Source organism: Heptranchias perlo, chromosome 42 (genome assembly GCF_035084215.1).
Source record: "Heptranchias perlo isolate sHepPer1 chromosome 42, sHepPer1.hap1, whole genome shotgun sequence".
In the NCBI taxonomy this organism is placed as follows: Eukaryota; Metazoa; Chordata; class Chondrichthyes; order Hexanchiformes; family Hexanchidae; genus Heptranchias; species Heptranchias perlo.
In genome coordinates this window covers 10,868,976-10,885,471 of record NC_090366.1, presented here as the reverse complement: position 1 = coordinate 10,885,471, position 16,496 = coordinate 10,868,976, and the positions used below count along the sequence as shown (strand labels likewise).

The following is a 16,496-nucleotide window of genomic DNA, read 5'->3' as shown; positions in this document are numbered from 1 at the left end:
CATTATTTATTTTGCAACGATCTACATGTGTGCAGTCAGTGGTATCTCAGATCTTGCGAAATGCCTGTAATGGTGCAAAGTTGTCCCAATCGCTGCAATTGCTGATGAGCTCCTTTGATGAAATAGTCCGGTGGCAAAAAAGTCAGGACAGTTGTGACCTTCAGAGGCAGCGCACTTCTGATTAGAGAGGAGATGTTAAAAGACCTCTGCTAGCATTTGACACAATTCAGTATTTGTCTCCCTGGAAATCTTGAACCTCTTGCCTCAGTCCAAGTTAAGACACTCTGGCCTTGTAGACATTCTCTTTGGGATATGGCCATTGCTGGAGAGTTCTACAATAACCAAAACTTGTAATCTCAGTCTCCAGCACACAGGTTAGCATTTTTGTTTTGACTGTTGCTCAATGAGGTTAAGATACACATCAGCCACGATCTAATTGAACGGTGGAACAAAGAGCCTGTTCGTCTGTTCCTATTTACATCTAGAAGCCTTAGTTTCTGTGGATTTGGAAAAGGGGTACAGCAAAACTCTCAGCTACACTTTTAATATGTGACCTTTAAGTATATTTTTACAGGGTTTTGAACATTCTAATTCCTGACCAGCCTAACAGTGAGATAACCTAATACTATTTACAAGGAACTATTTGGCACAAATTAGTGGCCACTTATGGTATGTTAGATGAGAAATACATTTCCAATTCAGAAGACTTACCCACAATTCTAAAATGATCAATACAGCTAACTGAGCAAAAGCACTCTATTAAGAAGGGGTGCAATGCCGTTGTATAGAGCCTTGGTCAGATCCTATCTGGAGTACTACATTCAGTTTTGGCACCGCACTTCATCAAGGATATATTGGCTTTGGAGGGGGTGCAGTGCAGATTCACCAGAATTATACTACGGCTTAAAGCGCTAAGTTATAAGGACAGGTTGCATCACCTTGGCTTGTATTCCCTTGAGTACAGAATATTAAGGGGTGATCTGATTGAGGCGTTTAAAATGATAAAAGGATTCGATAGGGTAGATGCAGAGAAACTATTTCCTCTCATGGGGAATCAAGAATGGGGGGACATAATCTTAAAAATAGAGCTAGGATATTTAGAAGGGAAATCAGGAAGTACTTTTTCACAGGATCGTAGAAATGTGTAATTGTCACCCCCAAAAGGCTGTGGATGCTGGGACAATAGGAGCTATCAAGACTGAGATTGATAGATTTTGTTGGGTGAGGGTATTAAGCAATATGGAGCAAAGGTAGGCAGATGGAGTTGAGCTACAGATCAGCCATGATCCAATAGAATGGTGGAGCAGGCTCGAGGGGCTAAATGGCCTCATCCTTCCCGTGTTCTATGGGGTTAAATTCATCTTGAATAAATATTTTAATATATGTTTTAAGAGCCTTGGCTTAGAAATCCTGAAGCATTGGTTAACGACATTGATTTATGGTGCTGTAATTTTTCCTTTATAACAACTCCATTTGTGCAAGAAAGGCACCTTTTTTAAAACAAAATATTTTGCCTTGTATCAGTAATGGCCACAGCCTACACATGGAGTTACTAGGGATTTAGTATATTGAGTGATGGGGTAAAAGAAAGATTGAAATAAAACAATAATTAAAATGAATCGTACGTGGGAAATTGAATATAAACTTATAGCTGCAAAGTACTGAAGTGAAATCATTTAGATTCTATTGAACAAGAATCATGTAAACTCAGTAAAGGAAGATATAGTTGAGATACTGGATGGGCTAAAAATTGATAAAGAAGAGGTACTTGAAAGACTAGCTGTACTTAAAGTAGATAAGTCACCCGGTCCGGATGGGATTCATCCTAGGTTGCTGAGGGAAATAAGGGTGGAAATTGCGGAGGTACTGGCCATAATCTTCCAAACATCTTTAGATATGGGAGTGGTGCCAGAGGACTGGAGAATTGCAAATGTTACACCCTTGTTCAAAAAAGGGTGTAAGGATAAACCCAGCAAATATATGCCAGTCAGTTTAACCTCAGTGGTGGGGAAACTTTTAGAAACGGTAATCCGGGACAGAATTAACAGTCACTTAGACGAGCGTGGATTGATTAGGGAAAGCCAGCACGGATTTGTTAAAGGTAAATCATGTTTAACTAACTTGATAGAGTTTTTTGATGAGGTAACAGAGAGGGTAGATGAGGGCAATGCAGTTGATGTGGTGTATATGGACTTTCAAAAGGCATTTGATAAAGTGACGCATCGTAGGCTTATCATCAAGATTGCAGCCCATGGAATAAAGGGGGCAGAAGCAACAAGGATACAGAATTGGCTAAAGGACAGGAAACAGAGTAGTTGTGAACGGTTTTTTTTTCGGACTGGAGGGAGGTGTACAGTGGTGTTCCCCAGGGGTCTGTGCTGGGACCACTGCTTTTCTTGATATATATTAAAAACTTGGACTTGGGTGAACAGGTCACAATTTCAAAATTTGCAGAAGACACAAAACTTGGAAGGGTAGTGAACAGTGAGGAGGATAGTGATAGACTTCAAGAGGATACAGACAGGCTGGTGGCATGGGCGGACATGTGACAGATGAAATTTAATGCAGAAAAATGCAAAGTGATACATTTCGGTAGGAAGAACGAGGAGAGGCAATATAAACTAGAGGGCACAATTCTAAAAGGAACAGAGAGACCTGGGGTATTTGTGCACAAATTGTTGAAGGTGGCAGGGCAAGTTGAGAAAGTGGTTAAAAAAGCATACGGCATCCTGGGCTTTATAAACAGAAGCATAGGGCTCGATATTAGGAGGGCCGCGGGTTCACGGCGGGGGGGGCGACTGGACGTGTGGGTAACGCGCCCGGTGAAATCAGTCTGCCCCGCGTGCGATCGCAGCCTAATTGGATCCACTTACCTGGTCTTCCGGGTTTCCCGCTGCTGAGCTGCGCGTCGGGCGGACTGCGCATGCGCAGTAAGGTCTGTCAGCTGGAGGAGCTCTATTTAAAGGGGCAGTCCTCCACTGACTGATGCTGCAACAAATAGGAAAAATTACAGCATGGAGCAGCCCAGGGGGAAGGCTGCTCCCAGGTTAATGATGCCTCACTCCAGGTATCATTGGATGGGGTGAGGAGGAGGAGGGGGAGGACAAAGATCTTCCCCCCGGCGGGCGGGAGGAAGCGGCCTGCCTCTGCCACCAAGAAGGCCTGGCTCGAGGTGGCAGAGGTCACCTGCACCACCATTATATCACGCACCTGCATACAGTGCAGGAGGCGCTGCAATGATCTAAGTAGGTCAGCCAAAGTGAGTACACTTACTCATTCCCCTACACTCCATCTGCCACATCACCGCCCCCACCCCACATCTCCTTCTGCACTGCCAACACTACTCTGTCACATCACCCCTCACACCCACTGAAACCTCATCCTCATCTTAACTGCACTTACTCACCTCGCCAGTACTCATCCCGCCACCATCACTCAACCCAATCCTCATACAATCTCATGGCTCTATCTCATACTCACCCTCTCATGCATCTTTTTCATGGTCAGCCTCACTCAACCTGCCACTACCTGTGCAGCAGCCACAGGGCATGCATCACATATGTGCAGTAGGAAGCTTAAGGCAAACGTGTCGTGAGCATGAAGGGGGTGCACAAGGGTGTTTGAGGGTTTGTCATGGTTTTTACTTATATTTAATTTCTGACCAACTCACATCGCATATTATATTGGCACCACTACTGCCACATCTTTGCGAATCTTGTCTGGTTTGTGCAATAATGCCCTTTCCTGAGGATCACAATGAAGACCCACACCTGATGCCACCCATTGTGTCACTGCAGAGTGGGTGTAGGTGTATTTGCAGGGCTCTTTTGTGCAGACGACTGAGAGACGTCGGCGATGTCCCCGGTGGCACCCTGGAAGGATGCGGAGGAGAAGTTGTTGAGGGCAGTGGTGACTTTGACAGCGACAGTAAAGAAGATGGTGCTCGGGCCAGCCGGGAGCAGCTCGGCATGAAGGAGGCTGCAGATGTCCACGACTACATGTCGAGTGACTCTGAGCCTCCGTGTGCACTACTGCTCAGAGAGGTCCAGGAAGCTGAGCCTCGGTCTGTGGACCCTGTGGCGAGGGTAGTGCCCTCTGCGAAGCATCTCTCTCTGCGGTTGCCTTCCCTCCTGCTGTGCAGGCGGATGTGTCACAGCACTGTGTTGTGGAGCTCCACGTGTCAGAGGTGGATGGTGTGGCCGGCGAGGCTGGTGATGCTGTTCGCCCTCCGAGGAGGTCATGACTGCAGCTACGGCAGCCCCCATCTCCGGAAGATGTACATCTGAGGGAGTCCGCAAGGTAGGTACATGTGTCTGGACCCCGGGATAAGTATGCAAGTTTGTGAATTTGATTGTTAGGAGGAGGGTGGTGGAGGCCAAACTTTGTCCAAAGTGACAGAGTGGCCTCCTGCAATGAGTGAGGGTCTCCCCCCACCACCTGTCAAATGGACCTTTGCAGCTGCCACAGGCTGATGGCTGCATCACGTCCATTTCAACTGGGAGTGTTTCCCCCAGTACAGGAAACAGTCCCAGTTGTTTCTAAAATCCCACCCCTCCTGAAATATTCCCTTAATCAGGTCTGTTAACGACCTGAAATAGCAGAATAAATACTGTCAAGTGGCACCCCGCCGGCTTTAATTGCCTGCGGGAGTCCCACATGCGGGGGCTGCGCGCGCACGTCAGCGAGTCTGTGGGGAACACGGAAGTGGGCGGGTTGGAGCCGGCCTCCCGACCCGCTCCGGGATTCCCCGATTTTCGGAGCCCCCCCGCCAGGAATGCACCCGATAGCGGGTGCTAATATCGGGCCCATAGAGTACAAAAGTATGGGAGTCATGATGAACCTTTATAAAACACTGGTTCGGCCACAACTGGAGTATTGTGTCCAGTTCTGGGCACTGCACTTTAGGAAAGATGTGAAGGCCTTGGAGAGGGTGCAGAAGAGATTTACTCGAATGATTCCAGGGATGAGGGACTTCAGTTACGTGGATAGACTGGAGAAGCTGGGATTGTTCTCCTTGGAACAGAGGCGGTTGCAAGGAGATTTGATAGAGGTACTCAAAATCATGAAGGGTCTGGACAGAGTAGATAGAGAGCAACTGTTCCCATTGGCGGAAGGGTCAAGAACCAGAGGACATAGATTTAAGGTGATTGGCAAAAGAACCAAAGGTGACATGAGGAAAATCTTTTTTACACAGCGCGTGGTTAGGATCTGGAATGCACTGCCCGAGGGGGTGGTGGAGGCAGATTCAATCAAAAAGGAACTGGATAAATACTTGAAAGGAAAAAATTTGCAAGGCTACAGGGATAGGGCGGGGGAGTGGGACCAGCTGGATTGCTCTTGCATAGAGCCGGCGCCGACTCGATGGGCCGAATGGCCTCCTTCTATGCTGTAACCTTTCTATGATTCTACGATTCTATAAACGCTCTACAGTGAGACTTATTGAGATCAAAGTAGAAGCATGCTTTTAATGGAACTACATTAACTCTAATGGAGCCTTAGTGGCACAAAATCCTCCGCCCCCAATGAAAAGCTTTGGTTTGAAAATATGGCCGGTGGTGTTGGGGGCAGGGTGGGGCGGAAGTCTACGGGGAGCAATTGATAATGAATAAAGACAGACAGCGGTGCTTAAAACATGTGCCATAAATCAAGCAATGAATAAATAACTGTGGAAACATACTCTACAAATACTGACATCTGGAATGTGAAATAGAAATTTATTGCATAATAAATCTAGTTAATTTCAGGTTACCATGTCTTTAGGGAAAAATAATAAAGATGTACGTAAAATTTGAATATAATATATTTACCTGTTCACTTTCTTCATGATCATCCATACACCTATCACGATGGCCGTAATAAGAACAGCAACTGCAATCACTATGCCTGCTATGCCTCCCCCGGACAAGTTACTTTTGTTACCATTATTGTTATCAGATATTTCTGGGGGAAAAAAGGAAATAATAAACATAATGACCATTAGAAAAGTTTGCAATTAAATAGTAATGTCAAAAGGCAAAAGAACAATATATTGATTTTGTTCTATTATTTTATTGCCTCAGTTTCAAGTGACATAAAGAGCAGAAGTAGCATGATTTAATCCAACATAGAATCACAGAATGATACAGCACAGGAGGCCATTTGGCCTATCGTTCCTGTGCCAGCTCTTTGGAGAAGCTATCCAAATAGCCCCACAGCCCTGCTCTTTCCCCCATAGCCCTGCAAATTTTTCCCTTTCAAGTATTTATCCAATTCTCTTTTGAAAGTTGCTATTGAATCTTCTTCACCACTCTTTTAGGCAGCGCATTCCAGATCGTAATAACTCACTGTGTAAATTTTTTTTTCCTCATGCCGCCTCTGGTTCTTTTGCCAATTACCTTAAATCTGAGGCCTCTGGTTACCGACCCTCCTGCCATTGGAAACAGTTTCTCCTTATTTAGTCCATCAAAATCCTTCATGATTTTGAACATCTCTATAGCTAAATTATGTGAGCAACTCATTATTAAATAACTCTGCTAAACAAAATGAACAACGAGGCTCTTCAGTTTTTCCTTGTACAGAATAATAGCACCATCAAGGTAGACACAGATGACCCAACAGCAGAATGCACATATAACTGATATTGGGATTCACATAAGGTGTCACAACTTATGGCTCCTAAAGGGAACATGGCAGGAAATATTGTACAGTGAAAATCACCACCAAGAAAGAAAATGAAGAATGAGGGAGGGGAACACAGATCAATTAACCTACTGCTCTTCTTAAAACAAAAGTGTGGCTAACCACTGCTTTGCATCTTGATTGTTGGAAATTCATGAATGTAGAGCATCTAGGGGAGTGTTTGCTGTTCAATATATTACCATGTTCACACAAGGAGGAATTTTGATGAAGACTTCCCTTGCTGAGGCTGTGATATGGATATCACTGACTATTTCAAATGGAAATAGTGGAAAGCAGTGTTTCAAAGCTGCCCGGGAATCCATGATGTATGGTAACAAATTGGCATTCTGGGCTGGTAGCGTTGAGTTCCTGCTTCCCTTGTTTTCTGTAGCAGCACTCAGGTTGGTTTGGTGTTGTGCCCTGCTGTTTTTGAATTGAGTTGTTCCAGTGCGAGGACAGTTCCTATTAGTGACCACCAGAATACTCTTCAGTAGAAATGAAAATCGTGTGGTTTCTTTAACAGGCGGCCCATCCACTGTGCCACTTTTGGCTTGAGCGGCAAGTTGAAAATCTACCCCCATCTCTTGGTTAATCATATAGTTCAGGGAATTGAGCCATGATTTACAGCTGTTACCTATCTATGTGGTGCAGTGTATTACATATTATGCCACTATTATAGTAACATAAATGTGATGCTGTAGTCAGAAACACATATGTATTGGACTGTTTATACTGGTAGTTACAGAATGGATTTACAACTGGCTTTACTTGAGTTATGCTACCTGATTGTGAATGGTAATGGCGAGTTCTGCATCTGTGCTTATAACCACAAATAGAGTTCACCTTCCTACTAAATTTTCAATGCATCGTAGGGGTGGGGAGATGTATTTATGTTGTGAAAACATTACTAAAAACTGAGCGTAAAATTATGAAGTGTTCACGAGCTTCCAGGAGTACCCTTGACACTTTTAAAATCCAGTTTGACACCACACTGGAATCATACTTCATGCAATGTGTCAAGCCAAAGTAATATTAAGTGGTCTCTGAGGTCAGCCTTGTCTTATGCGCTCATGCCAGCTCTTTTGATGAGCTTTTGCACTGCTTGTGAATAACCAATAATCAAATTTGCAATATATTTCCTATCTTCTCAGGTAAAAAAATACATAGAAACAATTGTCAAATAAAAAAGGAACTGAAAGGGTAGACTACAATGGGGCCTACACTTGGCTCAACAACATGTAATGTCCCAGCTTCTGCACTTTTTCTATGTAAACCATTTTTGGGGCAGGGATATTTCAAACTGCAGAATCTGGATTAAAACCGATCTTTTTCCATAACTTTGCTTCAAATCAGTTATTTTGTCAGTTATTTAAAGAGAATCTTGTGGCACATTTATATTCCATCCATGGAATTTGATGCAAATCGCACCCGAGTTTGCTAGGTGTTTGGGGGGCCCTTCACACAGGCACCTCCAAAACCCCATCTCATACAAGAATTCCTTTGGTGGTGACATGACATCATGATGCATCTGCACCAAACAGATATATTTTAGAGGCATTAAAATTATTTTTAACTTTAACCCAGGCGGAACAAACAATGGAGCAACCATTCTTGTGATCAGTTTTTTAAATTCTCCTTGGCCTTGATGAATCTTGCCCTTTGGGACCTGATTAGCAAAAGGATATCTTTACATTACAACCTGAGATCTGCATTTGCGTCTGAAACCATTGGGTGCTGTGGTCAGACAGGCGAGTTTGGAAGATTCAATGACCTTGTACACATGTAGTGTCCCTGGGAAGTGGGAACTATTTGGCAGCAATTGCTAAGAATGGTGGGCTAGAAATTGGATTTCCCTATGCCCATTTTACAGCTGTAAAACAAGTGCCTAAGGATCCAATATGGCGAGGGACTTATGCCTGCACATTCCACACCAGAAGTGTGCCACTCGCCATATTGCTGCACGCTAGAAACAGGCATTAGTCCCTTTGCATATGCAAATAGGGGGCTTAATGCTGGTTTGAAATTTCCTTTGCAAAATTCAATTGCAACTGCTGCGGTCAATTTCTTCAGGTGCTTGGCAGCCAAACCAACAGCCCTTAAAGGGTGGCTGCCACCTGAAGGTAAGTTTGAGCTTTTTTAATTACCTTATTGTGCAGCCTGGAGGAGCAAGAGTGTTCTTCCTTGCCCCACATTAAAGCAACTCCCCCCTCCCTCCACAATCTCCTAAGGACCTCAGCTAGGGTCCAAGCTGGTCGACTTAGCTTCTGCCGCCACCCACAACTGCCTATGAGGCTGCATCTGCTGCTCACAGCTGGCCGATATTAAGCAATTGATGGATCAATTTGCAGCGGTCCTGCCACTAGCCTCATTAGGCACATGTTGTGTGCACTGCACTAGGATTGCACCCCGATTTGGGCGTGATCCAATTTCTAGGCTCATGTATAAATGCACCCATAGTTATCAGTTTCTTTGTCCTTAATGTTGGATGATGAGGTTCTTTACTTCAAAGTGATGTATTCCCTTGCTGGTTCTCTCGAGCATTTGATTAAAGGCAAGCATCAGTGCCCACTTATACAGGTTAATTTAGCATTTTTCCCTTTACAATGCACAAAAATATTTCAAGCGGGCAATAGTAGAATTTAGACAGGAAAGTTAAATCAGATGTTTTGTGAAAAATTCATTTTGCTGGGCTGCCTCAGGATTGCACAAAAATCATGAAATTGACGTTTCCCCTTTAGGCATATGTATAGGAGGAAATGTAGACTAAGGCACTGAGGTCAACTTGTTACACATGAATGATCGATTTCCTTTTTAAAAAAAATTATTTCCAGAAATGTGTTTTTTTTTTAAATGGTGAGACTATCCCTCAATAAATGTGATATTGTGAAACTTAGCAAGCCAGAAGTTAGTTTTAGTCGTGGAATAAGTATCACTGTTGCAATATAAGGTCAGAAAAATACCTCAAAATGTGACTAGCTCAGCAACTGTTTACCTGCTCATGTGCGCATTCTTTCCGTTACAAGCTGGTGATTTTCCGCATATTGTAAACTATTAATTTTTTGTATTAAAATACAAAATTCACACAACTATTTCAATTTTAAGAGTTATGTTTGCAAACAAAATAGCAATGCAGAAGATGTCTATTTAAGATCTTGGGACTAAGGTCAGGCGCAATTAATTGCAGCTATTTAAATAAATACATGGCGAATGCAGGACATTTGAAATAACAACTCAGCATGCTGAAAATGCACAGCAAGTTCATCAGCATTTGCAAAGAACAGTTATTTTCTCTGCTTTTTCTCTTTACAGATGCTATTTTTATTTCAGGTTACCAGCATTTTCTGTTTTTACTTAAATTGTTGTAATTAACTGCAACATTGATGTATTTGGTGTGTATTTCCAACATCTGGATTTTAATTGCAACAATTTATCTGGACTTCCTGAAATAATTAGGTTGGTGTTTTCCAAGGATGAGGATCAAGTTAAAGCTTCCCCCCCACCCCCAAACCCCCCACTCGCAAAAGTCCAGAAGATAGTCTACAAGCATGAACTAAGGTGCAACTTAGAATAAATTACTGAGTTTCTGAGGCAGTAGAACAGAAACTCTGGTATAGTCGGTGGCCAGAATAACCTGTTCTTGAGATTAGGCTACCAAAGTTTTACTCAAAACTGAAATGAAACTTTATCTATTCCTATTGATGTAATTGGAGAAAATAAATTAACAGGTACATGTCTAAGAAGTAAACTCCTTTGTGTTATATATAATGTCTTTAAGACTCATCCAAATTCAATGGACTAACACCTTTTGATTAATATTTCATTATGAAAATCTCAATTCTTTTATTACTAAGTTAAAAAGAACAGTATAGAGGCACATTCATGAAATAAAACACAATGCAGAGTTACAATTTTGTTAAAAACATTGTAGTGAAATATATAGTGAAACATTTACTTACCTTGTACAGTTACCTGTATGGTAGCAGTACTGCCTTTTTTGGTTATGATGTTATTAACCTGACAAGTGTAATTTCCATCATGATACGAGCTTATTGAGTCAGTGGTGTAAGTTTGTCCTGTCTTTAACAGACTGGTCCCATTGTACCATTCATATGCACCGGCTGGGACCGATAGGGCAGAACAATGCAATGCAAGAGTGTGCCCCAATTTTACCGAAACTGGCCCTGGGGGTGTAATACTGACGTTCTCTGGTCCATCTACAAGAAATTCAAGAAAATATGTGGTTTCTATAGAACTAAAGTAATCACTAATATTAAATGTAAATCAATGCTTTGAACCCCCTGCATACTTACAATTAATTTGCAGGATAGTATCTCCAGAATTGAAGCTAAAATCATTGCTTGCATTACATTTATATGTTCCAGAATCATTTCTGTTAACACTGATTATAGTCAGTGTTCTATTGTCCGGAGATGTTGTTATTATTCTGTCATTATCCTGGATAGCTCGGTTATTCTTAAACCATATCCGTGTCTGTACACTGCCCGAGGCGGAACAAGACAGTGAAACAGTATCGATGTTTTCTACTGGTTTTGAATTGTTGGCCGATACATTGACGCTAGAAACTGGTTCTGTAAATACAATTAAAAGGGAAACGCGGTTACATTATTTTCTACAGTGGTCGTTCGGGTAGTAAACTCGCTATCTTAAAATTCTTCATCTTTTTATGACTTTTAATTCTAATTCAATCTGATATCCGATTAGAAACCAGACAAACTCGATCTGATTTAACGACAAGGTGAAATCTGACATATGGATAACTATAAAATCTGCAGTTATGGGTGCTATCAATGCTTTTAAATTGTCTTTTTGGTTTACAGACATAAGTAGCACTTGTGAAATGGCGATAAATTAGTGAGGTTGAAGAATACATCAAAAACATAGTTTATTGAAGAACAGGAAGAGTTCTGTAGAAGGCGAAAAAAAAACCACAGCCACACTTCAAGAGGAACTTGCTTTTTGGAGAGGCACCTTTGTTTGATCTTTGTTTTGAGTTTAATGATTCTGGTGTGTTTCCAGCATTTATAATTAGCGGCGGTCAATGCTTCCTCCCCCTCACCGACCTTCGCCCCCCCCCCCCATTCAATCTCATTATGTTGTTGGTTTCTACAATATCTGTGGTGATATATTCGTAGATCCTTGACTTTTTATTTTTGTGTCTTCTTATTGATCATATATACCCTTATCATCGGAAGTACAGACTACACAATAGTGAGAAATATACCATCCATTCTATAGAATGGCAAAATGAGCTAAGAATTTACAGTTAGTAAACATTTATGGGCAAAGGTACAACATTTTGTCTCTGCTTTTTTAAAGGAGACATCAACCTCTTAAAAATAAATAAGTTAAGGTCTATTTTAACCATAAACAGAACTACCACATAACTGCATTAAGCATTGGTCCCCTAATATCACAAATAATAATTTCTAGATTATAATGTCTCTCCAAATCTGATTTGAAGACTACAGTTAAGGCAGCAATTGCTTTTGGTGATATTAGAAGTTGAAAGCTTAATGTGTTGCCGATTATTCCAGCAGCAGTGTTAACCATTAAAAATAAACAGATCAACAGTTGCCTTAAAATATCATGAGGCTCGTTAAACTAATATTTCCAACCTTAAACCTAAATTTAAAGTTGGCATACATCTTTAACCTGGAAGCATTTTATTACAATTAATTTTATTGTTGGGATTCATTTGGCAGGAATTCGCATTAAGGTAACTGGCAGAAGAACCAAAGGGCCGATGAGGAGAATTTTTTTAATGCAGAGATTTGTTACGATCTGGAATGCCTGGAAGGGAGGTGGAAGCAGATTCAGTAATAACTTTCAAAAAGGAATTGGATAAATACTTGAAGGGGAAACAATTTCAGGATATGGGGAAAGGACAGGGGAGTGGGACTAATTGGATAGCTCTTTCAAAGAGCCGGCGCAGGCACGATTGGCCGAATGGCCTCCTTCTGTGCTGTATATCTATGATACTTTGCCCATATCCTTGTGTGCTGTGTTTGTCTGGGCCACTGACCAAATCCAAGTGACCCCCTCTCCCAGAATGAGGGCACCACTAATACAGAATAACCTGCCCACGAACTAAAAATGTGTCAGTAAGTTGGGGTCACTGTTGCCAGAATTGAGTTCCAACAACTAAAAATTACACTATTGTGATGATTGATTCTTTCTATTTAATGAGTTGGAGATGGATAGGCCATAGGCATGGGCAGGAATTTTATCTCTTATCTATCTACATTTTAGATCCTGTAATCTTGCAACTCGCATGTCAAGCAAAGTGACTGCCTTTTTCAAATCTATACTGATAAAGAAAGCCGAGGAAAAAACATTCTAGTAGTAATTTAAAAATAAAATCAGTTTTAATACTTGAGCAGTCAAACGTCAGTTAAACACCTAAAATTATTTTTAACTAATTGCAATTTCAGGGGAAATAATTGTCTTAAGCATATAAGTAATATTAAAATAATTGCACTGCTCCATAAAATTGGGAATCAAAAAGTAGAAGCATTATTTATTTGGATTTACGCATTTGGAATTTCTAAACTGAGCCAGTTACTGGGTGAATATTAACAAATTATGCATTTTGGTAAGTGCAGTAACAAATTGATAATTGCAAAACATCTGCATGAACTTGTAACCTGATTACTGAGTCCTTGCTCATTCTAACAAGGTTTGCAGGCTTATCTATTGGAAAAATGAATATCCAAGATAATAATGCTGCCATATGATTTTGAGAACACATTTCAGTTAGGAGAAGTTTCATAGTTCTATCGGTGGGGCTGTACCAAAATGGCAATTACATCATTTCACGTGTAAACATCAAGGGGGTGAAATTCGACTTGGGCTGGGATGCAAAACGGGCGGTATCACATCTATCGCCACTTATACGCCCTGTCCAAAATTTAGTTCCATTGATGTCAAGATGCGATACCGCCTGTTTTGAGTCCCTGTCCAAATCGAATTTTACTCCCTAAATGTTTGCAAACTAACATTTCATTCATAATTTTATGTCTAAATGATAAATTTCTGAAATCTGAATGGATGTGAAGTATTTTTGTTGTATTTTATCAATGTCTATACCTGTTCTGCTTAAGTTTTACCTGAAGAAACACAGCATAAATTTTAACTATCTGTGCTCAACTTGGTGGCTGTCAGAAGCAGCTCACAGTTGGTCAATGGTCTCCCCTTCAGCACCATGTAAAAAATGGAATTATCAGGAATAATCTTGATTATTTGTAAATAATAACCTCGCAGACAACAGTCAACATGAATTCAGAAGGGGGAAAATCCTGCCTGACCAAACTCCTTAACCTTATGAGGAAGCTGCATGTGAAGTCGGCAGGCAGTGTACATACTGCATTTGTCAAAGTTCCACATGGGAGACTATTAGCTAAGCTCAGGGATGTGAAAATTCAGGACATGTTTTAGGAAATACTAAGGGGGTAATTTTAACCTCCAAGAATGGGAGGGTCGGCAGTAAAAATAGTGGATTTTTGGAGCAGGACCACATCCTGACTCCAACGCATCCACTTCCGGGTTTGACCCATACGCGTTTGGATGCGTGCACGCAACAGACACCCGGAAGTCCCGCCCCCACTTAAAGCTGGCGGGTCGATACTTAAAGGGGCAATGTACCTCATGGCGATAGTTGAGGTACTTAATTTTTTATGTATTACAAAAGTAAAACAAATTTAACCTTACCTGTCCAGGTTTCCCATCGCTTCCGATTCACGTCAGGCGAAAGCAGGCGGGAAAGGTTGGATCCATGAGGTGAGGGCCTTTATTGCACAGCTTGTGGGCCTGGAGGAGCAGGAGTGCTTCATCCAGGCCCAACAAGCTCACCTGGCATGACATGACCCTACGGTCAGCCTATTTCCCTCTCCCTGGTGCTGAACCCCACCCCCACCTTGATGCTGGACCCTCCCCCAATGCTGGACCCACTCGATGTCGTCCACGGCCCTCCACCTCCCCCAACCCCTCCAATTTCTTCCAGAGCCCACAATCTCTCTCTCCATACTTCTCCCCTCTCAATGGACGGCTCCTTTCCCTCCTGACAGGCAGCCAGCCTGTCAATCTGGTCGCCTGGCGCGTGGGAAACCCAGAAGCACAAATACTTACCTTCACTTGAGTTGCGATCGCAGCTTGCGACGCACTCATTTGGCTTCTGGGTTCCCCATGCGAATATCTAAAGACGGGCTTGATTCCTGGCTCCCAGCTAAAATCATGCTCTAAGATACTGACTGAAACACAGAACAATAGCAGATGAAATTTATAGAATCATACAGCACAGAAGATGGCCATCTGGCCCATCGTGCCTGTGCCGGCTCTTTGAAAGAGCTTTCCATTAGTCCCACTCCCCTGCTCTTTCCTCATGGCCCTGCAATTCTTTCCTTTTCATGTATATCCAATTCCCTTTTTAAAATTACTATTGAACCTGCTTCCACCACCCTTTCAGGCAGCGCATTCCAGATCATAACAACGCGCTGCATAAAAAAAAATTCTCATCTCCCCCTCTGGTTCTTTTGCTAATTATCTTAAATGTCTGTCCTCTGGTCACCGACCCTCCTGCCAGTGGAAACAGCTTTTCCCTATCTACTCAATCAAAGCCCCTCTTAATTTTGAACACCTCTATTAAATCTCCCCTTAACCTTCTCTGCCCTATGGAGAACAATCCCAGCGTCTCCAGTCTCTCCACATAACTGAAGTCCCTCATCCCTGGTACCATTCTGGTAAATCTCCTCTGCACCCTCTCCAAGGCCTTGACATCCTTCCTAATATGTAATGCTTTTAATGGGGATATAAAAGTAACATGTAAAGTACTGAATGTAGGAAGGAAAGAAATGGGTGACACATGTACTGCATGAATGCTGGTGAAAAGAGCTAAGGGTAAAGTTAAAACAAATATAGGAGTCCTAGTAGACTTGATGCTGCAACTGTTGAAGATCAGCAATCACAATGCTAAGAGAATGCTGAACTGTATAGTCAAAACAATAGAGTTCAAGTCAGAGAAATACATGCCCAAATGGTATCGTGCTCTGGTCTGATCACACCTTGAGTACTGTGTGCAGTTCTAGTGACTTGAGACACAGGGGACACATTCAAGGGGTGGAAGCAGACCGGAGATAACCCATGAATGTTGTCAGGGTGGGAGGGTGGTGTTGAGTTAAGAGAGAAACAGTGAAGTAACTTGCGCTGGCAAGCCTTAAAAGAAGAATTTGAAGAGATGATCTCGTTGGGTACAGGAAAAAGTAAATTCTACGGAAAAGGTAAATCCAGAAAAGTACTTCAAATTAAATTGCGAGAGTAGGACCAAGAGGACACAGGTTCAAATTGGTGAAAGGCAGATTGAGAGTTGGTATTAGAAATTTATTCACATTGGCATGGAATAGGGTCCCAGATAGAGTAGCAAAATATAAAAATCTGAACCCATTTAAGAACCAATTAAATGCTGCAGTGGGGGACTTTAGGGTCTTTCTGGATGGATGACTAAAGGCCTTTCACATCCTAAATATCTTGCGATATTATGAAATTATATACCTCATATGACTGGTTGTGGTGGTGAGTTATGAGATTGCTTAGTTGGTAGATAAAGTATAATTCTACTCATAATTTATCTATCTATAAATAAAAGTTTTGAATTTGTTTCACTCAGAATATCCAAAGTATAGAAAAAGACAGACATTTATTTAACGCTGGTTTCTTGTGACCAGGAGCGGGAGATTCACAACCACTCACCCATCTGCAAAATTTCTTTCCTCACCCACAGCAATTAATATTTCATTAAAATTAGGATCACCTATCAATAGTAATTA

General features: G+C 41.9%; 1 protein-coding gene across 2 annotated transcripts in view; it reads right to left on the bottom strand.

The window, feature by feature from the left end:
• Nucleotides 1-16,496, bottom strand: part of LOC137306180 (carcinoembryonic antigen-related cell adhesion molecule 5-like) — a 95,741-nt gene that overhangs the window by 33,448 nt on the left and 45,797 nt on the right. For both annotated transcript variants that reach the window (XM_067975259.1, XM_067975260.1), the window contains 3 exons: nt 10,968-11,246; nt 10,614-10,871; nt 5,808-5,940 (listed from right to left, as the gene is read on the bottom strand). In XM_067975259.1, the coding sequence (XP_067831360.1) occupies nt 5,808-5,940; nt 10,614-10,871; nt 10,968-11,246 (670 nt within the window). The remainder of the gene's footprint in view (nt 1-5,807; nt 5,941-10,613; nt 10,872-10,967; nt 11,247-16,496) is intronic.